The sequence below is a fragment of the Oncorhynchus mykiss genome, chromosome 1 (assembly GCF_057628025.1).
Source record: "Oncorhynchus mykiss isolate SJ-2025 chromosome 1, ASM5762802v1, whole genome shotgun sequence".
Taxonomy (NCBI): domain Eukaryota; kingdom Metazoa; phylum Chordata; class Actinopteri; order Salmoniformes; family Salmonidae; genus Oncorhynchus; species Oncorhynchus mykiss.
The window spans coordinates 53,656,037-53,677,192 of record NC_143022.1 but is presented as its reverse complement, the minus strand read 5'-3'; the positions used below and the strand labels follow the sequence as shown (position 1 = coordinate 53,677,192).

At 43.5% G+C, this 21,156-nt stretch overlaps 1 protein-coding gene and 1 long non-coding RNA gene across 3 annotated transcripts; both read left to right on the top strand.

The window, feature by feature from the left end:
- The first annotated feature begins 526 nt into the window (after window positions 1–526).
- On the top strand, window positions 527–3,642 carry LOC149985563 (uncharacterized). Of its 2 annotated transcripts, none has more exons than XR_016483035.1 (2): window positions 527–748; window positions 3,079–3,642. It is a non-coding gene; the product is annotated as an uncharacterized LOC149985563 (long non-coding RNA). The 2 variants fall into 2 exon arrangements; XR_016483034.1 differs by having other exon boundaries at window positions 527–753.
- A 15,473-nt stretch (window positions 3,643–19,115) lies between these two features.
- On the top strand, window positions 19,116–20,271 carry LOC110524599 (cytochrome c oxidase subunit 8B, mitochondrial). Its single transcript, XM_021604414.3, has 2 exons — window positions 19,116–19,334; window positions 20,036–20,271. Exons 1-2 carry the CDS (start codon window positions 19,224–19,226, stop codon window positions 20,129–20,131), a joined length of 207 nt encoding a protein of 68 aa, XP_021460089.3. The 5' UTR covers window positions 19,116–19,223; the 3' UTR covers window positions 20,132–20,271.
- The last annotated feature ends 885 nt before the right edge of the window (window positions 20,272–21,156 follow it).

Sequence of the window (21,156 nt, the reverse complement as noted above, 5' to 3'; positions counted from 1 at the left end):
TACTAAGAGTGGTACTCAGTGATGAGTTGTGTTTGGATTTGCCCCAAACATAATGTATTCAGGATAAAAAGTTAATTTCTTTGCCACATTTTTTAAAAGTATTACTTAAATGCCTTGTTACAAACAGGACGCATGTTTTGGGATATTTTTTTGTTATTTAGGTCAGTAATGTGGAGTAACTACAATGTTGTTGCTACATCCTCAGTTCTCATAACTTAACCACTCAACTGTTTTTTTAAACACGTTTACTCCTGAACTCAGTTAGGCTTGCCATAACAAAGGTGTTGAATACTTATGACTCAAGACATTTCAGCTTTAAATTTTACATTAATAACAAAAATATTATATTAACAAAATTCCGCTTTGACATTATTGGGTATTGTGTGTAGATCAGTGACAGAATTTCAATTTAATAAAAAAAAAAGTTCAGGCTGTAACACAACAAAATGTGGAAAAAGTAAAGGGGTGTGAATACATTCTCAAGGCACTGTATAACCTACACTCCAGGGATGGGTTACAAATTTGGCAAGTGTAGTGGTCAGGAATTTATGAATCATGCACTTTGATACCGTATCATATGTCCAGGAAATGAGAATCAGAGGTTAAACAGGAAAGACGGGATGGACAGAAGCAATGTCCAGACCATATCGACACGTAACAAATGTTCCCATCATTTAATCCTAGTACCACAGCAACTGCTTGCTCTGAGCCAGGCTTGGCCTGTGAAAAGAGAAAAAGACAGACAGAGGTAAGGTAAGAGCTCTGTTATTTGTATCCAGTGAAAAAAATCGGATTTTGGAATTAGTTCTACAGGATGCAAATTTCTGTTTGAAAAAGCTAGCCTTAGCTGACTGAGGATATCGGTTCCTGACTTCCATGAAAAGCTGCATATCGTGGGGGCTATTCGATGCTAATGCAGAATGCCATAGGATGTTTTTGTGCTGGTCAAGGGCAGTCAAGTCTGGGGTGAACCAAGAGCTATATCTGTTCTTAGTTCCACATTTTTTTAATGGGGCATGCTTATTTAAGATGGTGAGGAAAGCACTTTTAAAGAGCAACCAGGCATCCTCTACTGACGGGATGAGGTCAATATCTTTCCAGGATACCCGGGCCAGGTCGATTAGAAAGGCCTGCTCGCTGAGCGTTTGACAGTGATAAGGGGTGATCGTTTGACCGCGGACCCATTACACACGCAGGCAATGAGGCAATGATTGCTGAGATCCTGGTTGAAGACAGCAGAGGTGTATTTAGAGGGCAAGTTGGTCAGGATGATATCTAAGAGGGTGCCTATGGTTATGGATTTTGGGTTATACCTGGTAGGTTCCTTGATAATTTGTGTGAGATTGAGGGCATCAAGCTTAGATTGTGGGACGGCCGGGGTTTTAAGCATGTCCCAGTTTAGGACACCTAACAGTACGAAATCTGAAGATAGATGGGGGGCAATCAATTCACATATGGTGTCCAGGGTGCAGCAGAGGGCTGACGGGAGTCTATATCAAGTTACGCGGTGAGAGACATGTTTCTGGAAATGTAGATTTTTAAAAGAAGAAGATCGAATTGTTTAGCACAGACCTGGATAATATGACACAACTCTGCAGGCTATCTCTGAAGTAGATTGCAACTCCGCCCCCTTTGGCAGTTTTCTCTTGTCGGATACTGTAGTTAGGGATGTAAATTTCAGGATTTTTGGTGGGCATCCTCATCCAGGATTCAGACACGGCTAGGACACCTGGGTTGGCGGAGTGTGCTAAAGCAGTGAATAAAACAAACTTAGGGAGGAGGCTTCCAATGTTAAGATGCATGAATCCAAGGCTTTTACGGTTACAGAAGTAAACAAATGAGAGTGCCTGGGGATTGGGAGTGGAGCTAGGGTATGCAGAGCCTGGGTTAGCCTCTACATCGCCAGAGGAACAGAAGAGGAGTAGGATAAGGGTATGGCTAAAGGCTATAAAAACTGGTTGTCTAGTGCTTTTGGAACAGAGAGTGAAAGGAGCAGATTTCTGGGCGCGGAAGAACAGATTTAAGGCATAATGTACAGACAGGGTATGGTAGGATGTGAATACAGTGGCGGTAAACCTAGGCATTGAGTGAAGATGAGGGAGGTTTTGTCTCTGGAGGCACCATTTAAAGGTCCCCGCATGTGTGGGGGGTGGAACAAAAGGGCTAGCTAAGGCATATTGAGCAGGTCTGGAGGCTCTACAGTGAAATAAGACAATAATCACTAACCAAAACAGCAATAGACAAGGCATATTGACATTAGGGAGAGGCATGTGTAGCCGAGTGATCATAGGGTCCAGTGAGTAGGTAGGCGAGCTGGAGACATGGGGATTCAGACAGCTAGCGGGCCTGGGCTAGCAGGCTAGCAGATGGGTTACGTCGGCAGACCAGTCGTGATGGATCGGCGGGGCTCCGTGTCGGCAGTAAAAGGGTCCAGGCCAATTGGCAAAATAGGTATTATAGCCCAAAAATTGATGGGCCTAGCTCGAGGCTAGCTCCAGGCTAACTGGGGCTTGCTTCGGGACAGAGACGTTAGCCAGGAGTAGCCACTCAGATAGCTAGCTAGCTGCCATGATCCGGTGTAAAGGTTCAGAGCTTGCGGTTGGAATCCAGAGATGTGGTAGAGAAAAAGCAGTCCGATATGCTATGGGTTAATATCGCGCTGTGCAGACTGACTGGAATTGACCAGGCTGAGACTGGCTGATGTCCGAGTTAACGGTGTTGACCGCTAGCAGTGGCTAACTGACTACTGGCTAGTAGCTAGTTAGCGGGCTAGCTTCTGATGGGGGTTCCAGTTCTATAGTGTAATAGGATCCGTACCACATTAGATGAGGCGGGTTGCAGGAGAGTATGTTCCAACTGTAGATGGAAATTGATATACATTTTTTTATTTCTATTTTTTATATATACGTAATATATACGAAGAAAAATATATATACACAGGATGGGACAAGACAAACAAACAAGACGCCTGTCTGCTACGCCATCTTGGAATGTCCTTGTCTATCCTTAAACAGTACCATAGGTTGCATACTATGAAATGTTGAAATGTAGCTAAATGACTTTAAATCTAAATCTTAGGTGACTTAAGAAGAAGAAATAACAGAAGAAGAAGACGAACCAGCAGAAGAAGACGAACCAAAAGAACAACAAGAATAACAAGAAAAAAATGACGAACCAGCAGAAGACAAACCAAAAGAAGAAGAACTATAATAACAACAACAAGAAGACAAACCAGCAGAATGAAGATGAACCAAACAAAGCAGAAGAATCAGAATAATGTACTTTGGATACTGTTAAAGTTCCAGATGTCCCATAGTCTCTGCATGTAGAATGAGAACAGTAGAGTTATGCTTCTAGGAGAACATTCTGCTTGGCTCTGTGACCCTCGGATTCCCCTCAACTATTCCAGGCGCATCTCTGTGTGTGTTTTGATTTGTGTTCCTCCTTCCCGCTCTGAAGTCAAGGTGAAAAAATTCCGGGTGAATCTCCCATCCTGTGGATCATGAGCCTAAACAAACATTCTATGGAATCATCTCTCGAAAAATGGGCAAACTTCAGTAAACAAATAAGCAGGTCTGTCATTTGGGCTAACACCAGAGCTTGCTCTGTAATAATAAATTGCCTCCATCATCAGTGAAACTACCTATAGTACCTGTCTATCCATGATCTTCTTGCACCCTGACGTAAATCAGGTAGGGAAAAATTCTACCTTGCGCAGTAATAAGTATCCTCTCCACTCATAACTCCACATTATGCAAAAGATCAAACATTTAGTCCCACATTCTTTGTGCCATACACCACATGCCGTGCCAACTCAAAATTACACACAGACCCAAAATATACACCCTGTATTATCGCCTTGCCTATGATGTGATTCTGTTTCATAGAATGGAGACTTTGCATTTGCTTTGACATTCAGGGAAAAAGAGCATTTAAGAGCTATAATAGCTATAATAGCTTTTTTTGAGGAACACCCAGTTAGCAGCTAGATATACTTTGGATAGTTGTGAAGTGTCTGGCACGTTACTATGGGCCTATTTCCTCTGAGAGAAAACGATCCCAACCGTCATTGTCCGTGTGGATTCATGCAGGAAGAACAGCATGTCAAAGATTCAATGGAGGTGTGTGTAACAATGGTGGAAGATGAGACAGGTGTCGAGGTGGGACATTGGAGGGAATAACAGAGCATATTGCTATGGCTATGGCCACACTTATCTGGCAAAGCATCAACAGCTCTATGAGTTCTCAATTTCCTCATTCTTCCTGTTTCAATGGCACTCATTCTGACTCGTCATAATGTGCTCTTATTGGTAAATAAAACAACCCCGGAGAGAACAATATGTCAGTGACATTATGTCACAAAAACAAAGATAAGGACATTTTTTAAGTGTATGTTTTGTACTGTTTTTGCTGTCATGGAAACAGTATGGGTTGAAGTTCTTGTCATAGGCTTTGTATGAAGTGAATAGTTAAAGTGAAGTTAACCCACAAACAAACATTCTAGTGTCTTTATATACTGTATTATATAAAGTATTGTATATAAAGTAGAAGTCAATGGCCGTGTCCAAATAACCATGCTAGTGTACGCGATTGTGTAGACTCCGGTCATTCGTTCATTTTGGCACAGCTTGTCAATTTATCTGATTATCAGCTGTTGTCAAACACGTGAGTCCGACAAGACACGTGAGTTCTACTAGATGAGTACACCGTTTTGAGTACGCAGTTTAAGTATGTAGTATGCAAGTATGGGTATTCGGACTCATCCAGTATCCCAGCTTTTCAAAAGTGCACTGACATCAATGACTCAGGATGTATCCCGAAAGCATCAACTGTAACGTTATTGTATCAGGCATATTCCAGTATGCTGACACCTTAGTTTTTCTTTCATCTTTTATAGTCAGTAATTCCCTTTTGATCAAAGAGAGAAACACAGGATGTAAATAGAAATACTGTACATCCCCCATCAAGAAACAAACCCGTGATTTGGCAGAATTCTCTATGACTGTATGGACCAACAAAGTGTGACTCACGCTCACACAGTAGTCTTCTTGGGATATATTTTCAGACCCTGTCTAGGTCTGACAGCATTGTACACCTGAGTAGCAGTCAGGGAGGGCAAACACACTGCAGTGGCTAGGCAAAATTGTGAAACGCTATTTCCTATAAGCCATAAATTGTACAGTAATATATAGCCACAGATGGACTATTATAGCCGGTAACACTTATCCTTTTACGTATGTAACTACACAGTAATAACTGTAGTTACAAAGCATCAGAGCGGTTTGAAAATCTAGTACACACTTCAGTAATTAGAGTGGGTTACGCCCAGTGTCTTGCAAGTGAAACACACCAATTAAATCCAGTCACATTTTCTCCTTATGGCGACAGTCGGGTCAACGCGGTCAACAATTCTGAGCTCCGTGCCAATTCGGTTGTCACAGGCAACCGGGGTGTATGTGCCACGTTGAATTGTGGTGACATATGGGGTGCGAAAAGGAAGTGAAATTCAGATGGTTATAAAAGACGTGAAAACCCTATGAATCTCTCCGCTGTGTAGCAAAACACAACTATCGTACATCCCACGAAATGGAACAATGGGTGTCGTCTGTGTTTCTGTCAGGAGGCTTGCGTGAGTTTAAGGTTCATTTGAAAACAAAGGCCCTTCAGCTGTTAAAAGGGTGGGGACTACACAGGAGGATCAAAACCCAAGGTTGTATGTCCACTTGAAACTGTCAGCACAACGATTGATATGCGGTGTCTAACAACGAGAATTAGAATGGAAGACAGTTCTGTCACATAATATCATGGTCCTTAAAGCAATAAATGGCAGCACTAAGTTATAAAGTGAACTACTTCAGACCAGCACTTATAGGGCTCTGGTCAAATGTAGTACACTATAGAGGGAACAGGGTGCCACTTGGAATGCAGGCTGTGTCGGTCATCGTTCGGCCCCTCAAACAGCGCTGATACGGGACAGACAGGCCAGACAGTCAGACATGACAGACAGACGCTGTGGGGGGGGGGGGGGGGGGGGGTGGTATGATTTGACAGAGCACATTTTTGGATGAGGTACAGAACAAATAATGTCAAGTTTGTGGTGAAAAATTTGGTTGGGATTTGGTGAGTGTGTGGAGGTTGTTTTAAGAGGGGGAGATTTGTACATTAAGTGATTAAAATGGGTGTATTATTTTGGGGAACGGTATGGCAGGTATGAATGTAGATGTAATGCATTTGACTTTTTTTTACTGCAGTGGGCTAAATCACGCAGAATGTTTCTTGGTCATCTTGAACAAATCTACTTTGAAACCAAAGTACACATCTCTGGCACACGGTTAAGCTCTTACAAAAATGAGACTCCTGTACCATGTCCGATATAGAGTGAAAATGTTGAGTTTGCATCCCAATATTACACCAAGACTGAAACATAACAAAACCATTTGACATAGAAACACCAGATTTTCTTTGTTTAATATTTTTGTATTCATTCTGAAAAATATGAATAACATTGCAGCCATGAGGCCACTAGAGGGCGATTTGGTCATTTGACTGCAGGAAATGACCAACACAGAGATTTAAGTTTCATTTTGATTAAGAGGTATGTCTGGACCCAGACATAGTACATGATGTTGCACTTTCCTCTATGGTGTATCTGCATTGTGGTATTAATCCATTGCAACTTGCTGTATCCTAAACTGGATTACGTGACATGCAGAAAAGATGCATCTGGTGATGAAACAAACAGAAATGTGTATCTGTAACCTTACCTAGATTGATCCTTGGGGACCACACCTATATGACCTGGATGACATGTTGAAGCTTTGTTGACCTGGTTTCTCAGTTGGAACAAGAAACAAAGACAGTGGTACAGGATGTAAAACTTGAATTTGTGTTCGGCTAGCTAAAGGTAATTTCTTCCTCTACTTCTACTTGTTTCTTCCAACAAACAAAAATGTCTGCAATTTGTTCAGAGTTTTTTAAACATTTTTAAATCTAGGCTTGACAGACTGGGACGAGCAGTGTCAGTCTCATAATGCCTCATAGGCCCCGACCAAACAAAACCTATTGTTTGGTCAAAGCGGGGAGGAGGAAGGAGGCCCCGTTCAGACTAGTGATTGATCGAAGTTAACCGTGCCAGGGTGAGGGTTATGGATCGGCGCTAGAGGGACGTAAAATCATTTCCAAATACTCTTTATGTAACCGTCTTAGATGGAACTGGTATACTGTAAGGAGTTGTGGTTTTTCCTTTTGTCGCTTCTGTTATTTCTGTGCATAATATATCTTCCTTTAAGACTCCACTCCAAAATAGCCTTTGAAAAGCCATGTATGAGAAAGAGACGTACGCAGCAAATCCTGTTATAGACTTACTGAGGACAACAGTGCCATCCTTTGCTCGTATGAAGCAAAGGGCAACATAACCATCACGTGGCCCTGATCTACTACACTGTCTGGCAAACTGGTTGACGTCTATGACAGAACTGGTTGAGCTCAGATTATTTCATTGTTGACAGTAATCCCCCTGTGTGACAGCTAACATTATCTTTAGAACAATTTTGGGAAGGCAACAAATGTTTACCGCAAATCCGGCAGACACAGTAATGTTGCTTTGTCTTCCATCCTGACATTTGACCAAAGAAAGAACCACATTGTGAGGAAAAGAGTCACAGAGAGAAAGGTGCTATTGTTCGTCGCCATGACGCCGTGTTCAGTTGCTTGTTTGTCCCGGTTTCTGTGTCATCCCCAAGGCTGTGGGTGTGTGATTGACTGGCTTGGAGGGTCCACAGACTCCACACCACAGGCCTCTTGTTAGTTTCACTGCAGGAGAAACAAAGACATCATTCTGTTTAGGGCCTTAATATGCCCCAATGACGTGGGCTACAACAGTGTTGTGTGTTAAAGTGTCCAGATAGCTAAACCAGTCCATGGGAGTGTTAACCCATTAAAAATAATGAGCTTCTTTCCTCTCCTCCAACTGGAACCACTTCCATGACGATGAAACGTCTCTCACGTGTGCGTGTGTGTGTGCATTTGTGTGTGTGTGTGTTACTCTTGGGTGAAACAATGGTTTGGTCACAGGTCTGTCAGTGCTGAATTTGACCAGTTTAACTACATGGACCAGGTCACATTTTTCCCGGACGTCTTAATTGCCTCGGGTTTTACTATCCACAAATAAAGTACAATTGTAAATGGTCGTTAATCAGTACATTTTTCTTTTTGTGTATATTTTTTTTTAAATTGATACCAGTCATAAGAAACAGCAGTAGAATATACCATGCAACACTTTGGTTAATTGTTTAAGGTCACAAATGGTACAATTTTCACATGGTAATGTGTGAAAAGGATATGCAAGACCATAAGAACCCCTTTCCCTTCCTCCTCCCACAATCCCAGGTCTCCATACAGCTGACCCCCCCCCCCCCCCCCCCCTCAATCAGCTTCCAATGGCCAGGAAGATAGTAAGACCTCTCCTAGCTGTCACACCAGTCTCAACCCCCCTATTGGTCCAAAGCTGAAAAATAAAGGAAATTCATGATCACCACAATGGCTATTCCACCTATGCTCTCCCAAGGTTTTCCAGCGCACAGCTTTGACCTACTAAAGTAGCTATGTTTGGTATTGCACTTCAAACTATGTGTAGGCAGGTTGTTTAGGATTCAAACCTTCTCAAACAGCCTAATTCATCATCTTAGAGGGGGTGCTTCCACAATAATGGGATTTGCACCACATACAAGGTGAAGTATTGGATTCTTCATACAACACAGTAAGACATTATTCCATTATGCAACCTTTTCATGCTTTTTTTTTTATTAAAAGAAAGCTTTGCTTTTATACTTACTTACAGACCATCAGGCTTGATTGAGCTGCTTTTTTTTTGTAGTAATGTGTTACATGCATGTACTTCTTTAAACCTTAATTTTATAAAAACATGCCATTGAAAAAAAATGTATCATAATAACATCCTTTTTTGGTCAGTAGGTAGGTACCCAACATAACAACAGGTGATGGTCTGTTGGACAAAGTAGCTCAGATAGAAAGAGCTTGTCTGCCTTCCTGATTTCTATAACTGTTAGCTGACCTGTGTAATATTGACATAAGCTCAGAACCACTTGTATGGCCACTCTGACAGAGCTCTAGAGTTCCTCTGTGGAGATGGGAGAACCTTCCAGAAGGACAATCATCTCTCCAACACTCCACCAAATCAAATCAAATTGTATTAGTCACATACACATGGTTAGCAGATGTTATCGCGACTGGAGCGAAAGGCTTATGCTTCTAGATCCAATCAGGCCTTTAGGCCAGATGGAAGCCACTCCTCAGTAAAAGGCACATGGCAGCCCGCTTGGAGTTTGCCAAAAGGCATTTAAAGACTCTCAGACCATTAGAAGCAAGATTATCTTGTCTGATGAAACCAAGATTGAGCTCTTTGGCCTGAATGCCAAGCGTCACGTCTGGAGGAAAGAAGGTACCATCCCTTCGTTGAATCATGCTGGTGTCAGCATCACGCTGTTGGGATGTTTTTCAGCGACGGGGACTGGGAGATGAGTCAGGATCGAGGCAAAGATGAACAGAACAAATTACAGAGAGATCCTACAGATGAAAACCGTCTTCAGAGAGCTCAGGACCACAGACTGGGGTGAAGGTTCACCTTCCAAAAGGAAAACGACCCTAAGCACACAGCCAAGACAATGCAGGAGTGGCTTCGCGACAAGTCTCTGAATGTCCTTGAGTGGCCCAGCCTTGAGCCTGGACTAGAACCCGATCGAACATCTCTGGAGAGACCTGAAAATAGCTGTACAACAACACTCCCCATTCAACCTGACAGAGCTTGAGAGGATCTGCAGAGATGAATGGCTAAAACTCCCCAAATACAGGTGTGCCAGGCTTGTAGCGTCATACCCAATAAGACTCGATGCGGTACTCGCTGCAAAAGGTGCTTCAGCAAAGTACTGAGTAAAGGGTCTGAATACTTATGTAAATGTAACATTTTTTATATTTTTTTATACATTTGTAAATATATATATATAAAAAGTTTTTGCTTTGTCATTATGGGGCACCATACCTCCTCGGGCTTTATTGATTAAATATAAAATGTACAACCAAATGTACATGCCACCCTTGCTGTCTCTGCCTGGCCGGTTCCCCTCTCTCCACTGGGATTCTCTTTCTCTAACCCAATTACAGGGGCTGAGTCACTGGCTTACTGGTGCTCTTTCATGCCGTCCCTAGGAGGGGTGCATCACTTGAGTGGGTTGAGTCACTGACGTGATCTTCCTGTCTGGGTTGGCGCCCCTCCTTGGGTTGTGCCGTGACGGAGATCTTTGTGGGCTATACTCCGGCTTGTTGGTGGTTGAAGATATCCCTCTAGTGGTGCAGGGGCTGTGCTTTGGCAAAGTGGGTGGGGTTATATCCTGCCTGTTTGGCCCTGTCCGGGGGTATCGTCAGATGGGGCCACAGTGTCTCACGACCCCTCCTGTCTCAGCCTCCAGTATTTATGCTGCAGTAGTTTATGTGTCGGGGGCTAGGGTCAGTTTGTTATATCTGGAGTATTTCTCATTTCTTATCTGGTGTCCTGTGTGATTTTAAGTGTGCTCTCTTTAATTATCTCTCTCTCTTTCTTTCTCTCTTTCTTTCTTTCTCTCTCGGAGGACCTGAGCCCTAGGACCATGCCTCAGGACTACCTGGCCTGATGACTCCTTGCTCTCCCCAGTCCACCTGGCCGTGTTGCTGCTCCAGTTTCAACTGTTCTGCCTGCGGCTATGGAATCCTGACCTGTTCACCGGACGTGCTACCTGTCCCAGACCTGCTGTTTTTTCATTTCTCTAGAGACAGCAGGAGCGATAGAGATACTCTGAATGATCGGCTATGAAAAGCCAACTGACATTTACTCCCGAGGTGCTGACCTGTTGTACCCTCGACAACCACTGTGATTATTATTATTTGACCCTGCTGGTCATCTATGAACATTTGAACGTCTTGGCCATGTTCTGTTATAATCTCCACCTGGCACAGCCAGAAGAGGACTGGCCACCCCTCATAGCCTGGTTCCTCTCTAGGTTTTTTCCTAGGTTCTGGCCTTTCTAGGGAGTTTTTCCTAGCCACCGTGCTTCAACACCTGCGTTGCTTGCTGTTTGGGGTTTTAGGCTGGGTTTCTGTACAGCACTATGAGATATCAGTTGATCTAAGAAGGGCCATATAAATATATTTGATTTGATTTGATACATTCATCACATATAGCCAACTTTGTAAATACAATTCAGGGATGGCCACAATTTCTCTTGACAGCCAGCTGTTCCATCAGAGACTCTGGGTTCGCGCCCAGGCTCTGTCGTAACCGGCCGCGACCGGGAGGTCCGTGGGGCGACGCACAATTGGCCTAGCGTCGTCCGGGTTAGGGAGGGCTTGGCCGGTAGGGATGTCCTTGTCTCATCGCGCACCAGCGACTCCTGTGGCGTGCCGGGCGGAGTGCGTGCTAGCCAAGGTTGCCAGGTGCACGGTGTTTCCTCCGACACATTGGTGCGGCTGGCTTCTGGGTTGGATGCGCACTGTGTTAAGAAGCAGTGCGGCTTGGTTGGGTTGTGTATCGGAGGACGCATGACTTTCGACCTTCGTCTCTCCCGAGCCCGTACGGGAGTTGTAGCGATGAGACAAGATAGTAGCTACTAAAACAATTGGATACCACGAAATTGGGGAGAAAAGGGGGTCAAAAAAAATACAATAATTGCTCTTGACAAGATACAGGTTTTTGCAGGCTTTTTTGTTCAAGCCCAGTTCTACCGAACCTGATTCTACTATTCATGGTCTCAATGAACAGTGGAGGTCTTGATGAACAGCTGAGTAGTAGAATCAGGTGTGGTAGCACTGGGCTTGAACAGAAAAGCCTGCATAACGCTGTGGATCGTCAAGAGCAATTTGAATAACTCCGGACACAAACACTGCAGCAAATTACAAACTGCTGAGAAACACTTTTAAAATACAAGTGCAAAACTCTGAAGAAAATGTATAGCCATATTTACAATTCTGAAATTGGATAGGTGCTCTGGATCCTTGAATATAAAACGTCAGCTACAAATGTCCTAAAAAATGCTGTATACAGCTGTCGTACTCCAACTTGTAAATGGCAGTATAAATATGAAAACAGTTGTGAGTGCTCACAGATTTGAAACAGAACATTCATTTGAATTATTGATAGCGTTGGCATAAGTTGTTTGCCAGTTCCACATGGGCCAGTTTGCATTTATCTGTGACAGATGCATGATCACAATCTGCCACTCTGCCATAAAGCAAAGTGGCGGATTGTGGGGATGGCGTGCTTCTCATGGATTAGGGCAACGCCATCTTTCCTCATTGGGAGTCTATGTACTGGTCTCTCCTCTGTTCTAGCAAGACGTACGCAGTAGTACACACCACCACACTCACTGCCACTTGCCTGCCCCTCCACGAATCCAAAAGGCTCTTCTAAGATCCACCTAATAAATGCAAATGGGCACTGTGTGTCAAAACTATAAGCTAAAGAGAATGGTCAAAATGTTTCTTCTGAGAGGCAAATGTCTCGTGTGCTCCCTCTCTGGCCTCTAGGTCACCAGGCTGCTCGTTATGGCGCACACCTGTCACCATCGTTAGGTGGATCAGCACATAATGACACTCACCTGGACTCCATCACCTCCTTGATCACCTGCCCAAAATATGTCACTCTCTTTGGTTCCTTCTCCAGGTGTCATTGTTTCTCTTTCAGTTTCCTGTCTGTGAGTTGTTCGTGTTTCTTGTTTTGTTCATGTTCATTGGTTTATTAAATTATGCACTCCCTGTACTTGCTTCCTGACTCCCAGCGCACATCGACGGGTTTCCATAACTTAGCGGGATCGATAGGCTCCTATGCCTCAGCTGGCTCGACAGGCTGCCATGCCTCAGCCTGTTTGATAGGCTGCCATGCCTCAGCCGGCTCGATAGACTCCCATGCCTCAGCTGGCTCGATAGGCTCCCATGCCTCAGTGGGCTCGATAGGCTCTCAAAACCACATTCAGCTCACTAATAACAACCATCCCATTTTTCATGTAGGACAATTTATCTGTATGCATTTATTGATTGAGTATCAACATATAGCTATCTATAGTAGCCTAGGTTTGTCCTCAAACACTTCTTATCATGACTGACTGCTGCCTGGCTGGTGCAGTCGGCAAGCTGTTTGTGTTCTTAAGTTGCTGAGTGACCGAGCTGCTGGCCCGGTTTATTAGAACTCTGAGATTTGACTGAAAAAATATGAAAATTCTACAAAAAGGTCATCATTGGTTATTAATGGACAGAAATGAGCATGTGAGAGCGATAAATTACACTTTTAATAAAAACTGTTACACCTTACAAACTTCAAATATCAAGCGAATCCGATTGTCACATTATGGTTAAAGTCTTGTTATAATCTAACTTCTAGAATTTTAGCTAGGTAGCCGCAATAAATATTCTTAAAACTCAATTGCTAATGACCCTGTTTAAAAATCTGGTATGTGGTTCTCGGTAACAGACAGATGGCTCAAGGAGCGGGACACTAATCAGGACCCTTATAAGAAATCCCGCTATGCCCTCAGACGAACCATCAAACAGGCAAAGCGTCAATACAGGACTAAGATTGAATCCTACTACACTGGCTCTGACGCTCGTTAGACATGTAACACAATGCCAGTGATGCAAGCCTACCAGACAGGCTCAATGCCTTTTATGCTTTCTTCGAGGCCAGAAACACTGAGGACGCATGAGCACACCAGCTGTTCAAGACGACTTTGTGATCACGTTCTCCATAACTGATGTGAGCAAGACCTTTAAACAGGTTAACATTCACAAGGCAGAGGGCCAGACGGATTACCAGGACACGTATTCAGAGCATGCATGGACCAACTGGCAAGTATCTTCATTGACATTTTCAACCTCTCCCTAACTGAGTCTGTAATGCCTACATGTTAGATCACCATAGTACCTGTGCTCAAGAAAGCAAAGGTAACCTGCCTAAATGACTACTACCCCATAGCACTCACGTCGGTAGCCATGAAGCGCTTTGGAAGCCTGGTCATGTCTCACATCAACACCATCATCGCGGAAACCGTAGACGCACTCCAATTCGCATACTGACCCAACAGATCCACAGATGACACAATCTCAATCGCACTCCACACTGGCCTTTCCCACCTGGACAAAAGGAACACCTTTGTGAGAATGCTGTTCATTGATTACAGCTCAGCATTCAACACCATAGTGCCCACAAAGCTCATCACTGAGCTAAGGACCCTGGGACTAAACACCTCCTTCTGCAACTGGATCCTGAACTTCCTGACGGTCCGCCCCCAGGTGATAAGGGTAGGCAACAACACATCTGCCAAGCTGATCCTCAACACAGGGGCCCCTCAAGGATGTGTGCTTAGTCCCCTCCTCTACTCTCTGTTACACACAACTGCGTTGCCAAGCACGACTCCAACACCATCAATACATTTGCTGACAACACAACGGTTGCCTGATCACTGACAACAATGAGACAGCCTAGAGGGAGGAGGTGAGAGACCTGGCAGTATGGTGCCAGGACAACAACCTCTCCCTCATCATGAGCAAGACAAAAGGGGATGATCGTGGACTACAGGAAAAGGAGGGCTGAAAATGCCCCCATTCACATCGACGGGGCTGTAGTGGGGCGGGTCGAGAGTATCATGGTCCAAACACACCAAGAAAGTTGTGAAGAGGGCATGCCTTTTCCCCCTCAGGAGACTGAAAAGATTTGGTATGGGTCCCCCAGATCCTCAAAAAGTTCTACAGCTTCACCATCGAGAGCATCCTGATTCGTTGCATCACTGCCTGGCATGGCAACTGCTCGGCATCTGACCGTAAGGCTCTACAGAGGCTAGTGCGTATGGCCAAGCTTCCTGCCATCCAGGACCAATATACTAGATTCCAGTCACCCAAGTCATAGAATGTTCCCTCTGCTACTGCATGGCTAGCGGTGCCGGAGCTCCAAGTTTTGGTCCAAAAGGTTCCTTAACAGCTTCTACCCCCAAGACATGACTGCTGAACAATTAATCAAAATGCCACCTTGACTATTTGCATTGACCCCTCCCCCCCCTTTGTTTTTACACTGCTGCTACTCGCTGTTTATTATCTATGCATAGTCACTTTACCCCTCTACCTACATGTACAAATTACCTCGACTAACCTCGGTCTCCCCCTCTGAAGCCTTTTGTTGGGACCTTGCTAGTTCTAACTCCATCTTGTAGAGCATGACACACACACACAGGCACACGTGGTGCATACACATACACAGAGGCATGCATGCAGATACACTCACTAACACACACCACCGTGCAGGCACACACAAGTATTAACACAGACACATACAGTGCCAGTCAAAAGTTTGGACACACCTACTCATTCAAGTTTTTTTTATGTTTTATTTTCTACATTGGAATCATGTAGTAACCAAAAAAGTGTTAAACAAATCCAAAATAAATTTCATATTTGAAGTTCTCCAAAGTAGCCACCCTTGATAACATCTTTGCACACTCTTGGCATTCTCTCAACCAGCTTCATGAGGTATGCATTTCAATTAACAGGTGTAAAAAGTTTATTTGTGGATTTTCCTTGGCATTTGAGCCAATCAGTTGTGTTCAGACAAGGTAGGGATGGCATACAGAAGATAGCCCTGTTTGGTAAAAGACCAAGTCCATATTATGGCAAGAACAGCTCAAATAAGCAAAGAGAAACGACCGTCAATCATTACTTTAAGACATGAAGGTCAGTCAATCCAGAAAGTTCAAGAACTTAGAAAGTGCAGTTGCAAAAACAATCAAGCGCTATGATGAAACTGGCTCTCATGAGGACCACTACAGGAAAGGAAGACCCAGAGTTACCTCTGCTGCAGAGGATAAGTTCATTAAAGTTACCATCCTCAGAAATGGGCAATTAACTGCACCTCAGATTGCACCTCACAGAGTTCAAGTAACAGACACATCTCAAACATCAACTGTTCAGAGGAGACTGTGTGAATCAGGCCTTCATGGTCAAATTGCTGCAAAGAAACCACTACTTAAGGACACCAATAAGAAGAAGAAGAAACACAAGCAAGAAACACTAGCAATGAACATTAGACCAGTGGAATTCTGCCCGTTGGTCTGATGAGTCCAAATCTGAGATTGTTGGTTCCAACCGCCGTGTCTTCGTGAGAAGCAGAGTAGGTGAACGGATGATGTCCACGTGTGGATCCCACCGTGAAGCTTGGAGGAGGTGTAGAAAATAGAAAAAATAACCCTTGACTGGTACTGTACATGCTCATGAACCCAACACACACACACACCAACACGCGGGCACGCATGAACACACACACACACACACACACACACACACACACAGTCATGTGAAGCGCTACCACACTCTGTTTAGTCCAGAGCTGGAATTCCCCCCACAGATAGTATGCAACTGTTACAAATTGACATTTTAGACATGTAACGCAATGCCTTAAAATGACCTAATTCAGTCTGTCTCGTTGATAGTCAAAGGTGACAATACTCCCTCTCCGAGAGCCCTGCATGGGCACATATCTGGTATACTGTACATACACTATAATACATGTTGACTAGGTTGCCAATGGGTTACTTGGAGCTTAAAGTAATTGGCAATGTCCTAATCGTGCGTGTATTTTTTAATTGATTGTGAAGCAGTTAATGCTTGTCATGGTCTGACATTGGTTCTAAAGAGCCACTACTAATTACATGGAATCCCTTGCCGTTGTGCACTTGGGCAAGGCACTTAACCGCTTAATCTGCTCCAGATTCGCTGCTCTGCAATTGACCCTGACTTCCAACCCCTTCTGGTGTGTGTCTGTTTGTGTGTGTGTTTCTTGGGTGTTGGGTTTAAAGCACAAGGACATTACCAGGTACACTTTAAATAGCAGGACTGAAGCAACAATTTCTAATATACAGATGCAACCTCCTCTTTATATCTCCCACTGTCCTTTTTCACGTTGGGAGGGTAGTAGGCTAGTAGTCTTCACAGGATAAACCCACCGAAATAAATCCCCATCCATTTTTTTGTGATGCCCATTTGCCATCTAGTGGCGTTCAATGGTAATCAGTTGAGCGAAAAAGGGGAAAAAAGTGTTGTATTTATTGTATTAGAGGTGGTTTAACTCCATTGTTTGTGAACAATGACTTTGTATATCTTCAAAATCTAAAATGAAGTCGTCTGATGTGTCACAAAGTCATGTAGGCTGCTGTATGTCTAGCACACACCAGGGATAAACGGGCCCTGAACTGCACTGCACCACTAATTGTTTAACAACCACCGATCCAGCTGTGTTCCCTCGCACACTTGTCATCAGAAGAAATGAGACTCACAGGGCTGATGTTTTTTTTCCTTATTTTCTGCCACCATGATACAAGAGCTGCAACATCACCAATCTGTGTCTCTGTTTGTAAGAGTGGAAATATCACGCTTTTCAATGAACTTCACCCACTGTGTGGAGGTCGAGGTTTCCATAGAAAGCTTTAAAAGAAGGATGTTGTTCACTTACTATTTGGCATCACCCACTACATTGTAATAGGCATTAGGATGAATCGCTACTCGCTACTGTAAATCGCTCTGGATAAGAGTGTCTGCTAAATGACAAACATTTGAATGTGCAAATGAATGTTTGTATACAGGCAGTCCGTTCAGTCCCGTTCTATTGTGTTTTATCAACACACAGCCCAGTGATACGTGGCCACTACCAGATATTATCACGTTAAGAAACGATGAAGAGTAACAAGCCATTTTTAAGATAAGGTCATGGTGATTTCTTTTCTTTTTTTGTGGAGCTGAAAAGGTTTAATGTGACAACAAGCACCACAGCATCATCTGCTGGATATAATGGTAATCTGAAGGACAGCAGAAAATACAGTGTATTGTTCACAGTGGCTATCACCTGACTTTAAAGGAAAAGTTTGCTTTTTTTACAACCAAATCAACAACAAAGAATCAGTAAATAGCATGTTATAGAAGGGTTCACACAAGTTTTTTTTATTTGCGATTTCACTTGTTTTTGAGAAACTTATTCCAACCAGCGATTAATTTTCTTATCCTTTTTGTGCAAGGAAACGGAAACGCGTTCTCAGTATTGTGATGCAGGTCTTTAGATGTTGTACACCTGAAATTGTGTCATTCCGAACATGATCCACAACGTTATATTCCATTTTTGTGCGACTCAATCTGTTTCCCCTATTCAGCTGTTCAATTCTCTGTCCAGCCTGCTGCTATAACGGATGGAGAGGTATCGCTCGAGTCGCAACAAACTGGAATATAATATCATGTAATGACACAAATTCATGTGTACAACGTCTAAAGACCTGCATCACTATACGGAGAGCTTTTCCGTTTCTAAAAGAACGTATTTAGGTGTTTTTTGGAGGCTTTGTTCGTGGTGTTTTTTTAGATCCCCGTACTGCACAACGAGGATGAGTAAATTAATCGCTGGTTGGGATAAATTGATCAAAAAGTCCCTCCTATAACATTTAAAAAAAATAGAGATTTGGTTGTTAAAAAAAAGCTAAAAATCTCATCGTAGTGCTAGAAGAACTATGTGGCCCTACGGTGATCCATTATAATTACGGCTAATATAGCTGCAGTTTCATGCACCAGACTTCTGTGTGCAATGGTCTGGGGACAAGTTCATTAGGCTACAGCTGTGACAGCCCTATAAAATGCCTCAATAACATTACACTATACAGCAGGGCCAGTCATACACATGACACACACACACGTTTTTATTTTTTAAATTGCAACAATAATAGCAATAGTTCCACATACTTTACCCGAAGTTCCGAACATACCCTGTTTGAAGATTACGCATATAAACCAGTTTAATTCTGTGAGGGGGACACAGTTGTTTTTGCGTTCATTTGCCTCGCATTGCAGTAGAAGTTCCGACAGGGGTAACATGAGTACAGCCTATCAACTGGTCCCAGCCAGCCTGTCTGTGGAGCCGAGCCTTAAACGCAGTTGATCTGACCAATTGAATACCCGGAGGCTATTTCAGCAGGAGGGGTCTTCAAATACGTCGACTCTATTTTTTTTTTTTTGCTATGACCTTATGTTACACTTGGCAGGTGGACAACACAAATCAACGGCTACTTCTGGGACATTGAATACATTCTCCTGGGCACAAGACAGAAAGAGTCACCACGACTATTGGTTTGGAAAACAAAACACACGAAAGAGGAATCATGTCGGGGATCAGAGGTTCTGTCAATTTGCTAAGGGTCGCAGTGAGGTCGCAGATCGTCTCCAAAGCCACCCTGTCGCACAAGCCTGCGAAGCACCACTTATCCGTGGGGGTAAGTCGGCTACATGCGGAAGGTTGCTGCGCACTTTCCCTTTCTAGAGTTCGCCCTTTCGCTACGAATCCGTGTTATTTATTTCGATTTCAGACTTTGGTTTGCCTTGTGAGGCTATATCAACGTCAGCTGGTTTAATGGGGGAAGTGCGCAAAACGACATTATCACTGTAAATCCATTCACGTAGGCTAGTAACCTGTTGCACGCGTGACTATTTCAAGTTCTTAATTTTATAGATGTGTTTGGCATCGATAACTATACTGCTCACACCCACCGCCTTGTGGTCTAGCTCATGTGCATGGAGCCCACTTGAGATTGTGCCAATTGTGTGACCTTGTAAAACTTTACCAGATTGTGCCCAGTACGATTTAAAACTAGCTCAGCAAGGACTTTGTGAAGGAAACTGAAACAGAAATGGCACACCACTGTCACTGTCACTAAACTGTATCCTGTATTTTGCTAGAATAATGTAATTCTAATTTAAATGAATCTGCCAATTGCTTTAATATGCCAGTAGTTTTTTTTTTGTATAAGAGTGCAAAGGCGTGCATGTGCAATGAAACCAATAAATGCCCTTCTTGGCCTGACAGCTGTTATTAATGTCTCGAGACTGAATGGCCAGGGAACACAATATGTGGTTATGTTTTCCAAGATGAAATTGTTACAGGTCTTAACATGTGTCATGTGTTGTTTTCATCCAGGAGCAAGCCATTGCTATGACGGCCTTTTTCGTCACCATCCTGGGGCCCTCTGGTTATGTCCTGGCTCACCTGGAGGACTACAAGCACCACTCCTAAGTGGACCTGTCCTGGCTGGCCCCCAGGCAACCTCACCTGTGCATTACTCCCGATGACGTCTCCTGAAGTCTCCTAAAAACCCTTTTTATGAGTGACGATTCTATTAATGAATGTACCAATAAATGAATGCCCTAGCACTATGAATGCGTCATCTTGAGATCTAAACAATCACATACATTAACTTTTTCGAGCACCTACATTTTTAAGCAGATAAGGTGGGCAGAAGATCGATTTCGGTTTCTTACAAAAATAGACAACATATTATATTCTGATAGCGAACAGTCTTGTAGTGCATTTATAAATGTGTGTTTTTGCCTCACGACAAATTGTATACGGGTTATGCAGCATTATTCAGTAATGGGAGACCTGTGACTCAGCCCTATTTAAGAACCATTCCATTCGGTCTTTAAAAAGGGGCGCACTCTGCAGTAAATGTGATGATTAGACTATTGTGGTATTGCCAATACGCAAGTGGATTAGAAAGTAACAAAAATTGAGGCACTGCCAGCAAACAAGTTAATTAGTAATGTGTAATGGGAAGAATTGCAGGTTAGGCCTATTCATTCAGGGTAGGCCAATTCATTCAGGTTAGGCCAATTCATTCAGGTTAGGCCTATTCATTCAGGTTAGGCCTATTCATTCAGGGTAGGCCTATTCATTCAGGTTAGGCCTATTCATTCAGGTTAGGCCTATTCCTTCAGGGTAGGCCTATTCCTTCAGGTTAGGCCTATTCCTTCAGGGTAGGCCTATTCATTCAGGTTAGGCCTATACATTCAGGGTAGGCCTATTCATTCAGGTTAGGCCTATTCCTTCAGGGTAGGCCTATTCATTCAGGGTAGGCCTTTTCATTCAGGTTAGGCCTATTCATTCAGGTTAGGCCTATTCATTCAGGTTAGGCCTATTCATTCAGGGTAGGCCTATTCCTTCAGGTTAGGCCTATTCATTCAGGTTAGGCCTATTCCTTCAGGGTAGGCCTATTCCTTCAGGTTAGGCCTATTCCTTCAGGTTAGGCCTATTCATTCAGG

Coding starts and splice junctions, on each gene's coding strand:
- LOC110524599 (XM_021604414.3), top strand. CDS start 19,224: ATGTCGGGGATCAGAGGTTCTGTCAATTTGCTAAGGGTCGCAGTGAGG. Junction 19,335..20,035: donor AGCACCACTTATCCGTGGGG/GTAAGTCGGCTA, acceptor GTTTTCATCCAG/GAGCAAGCCATTGCTATGAC.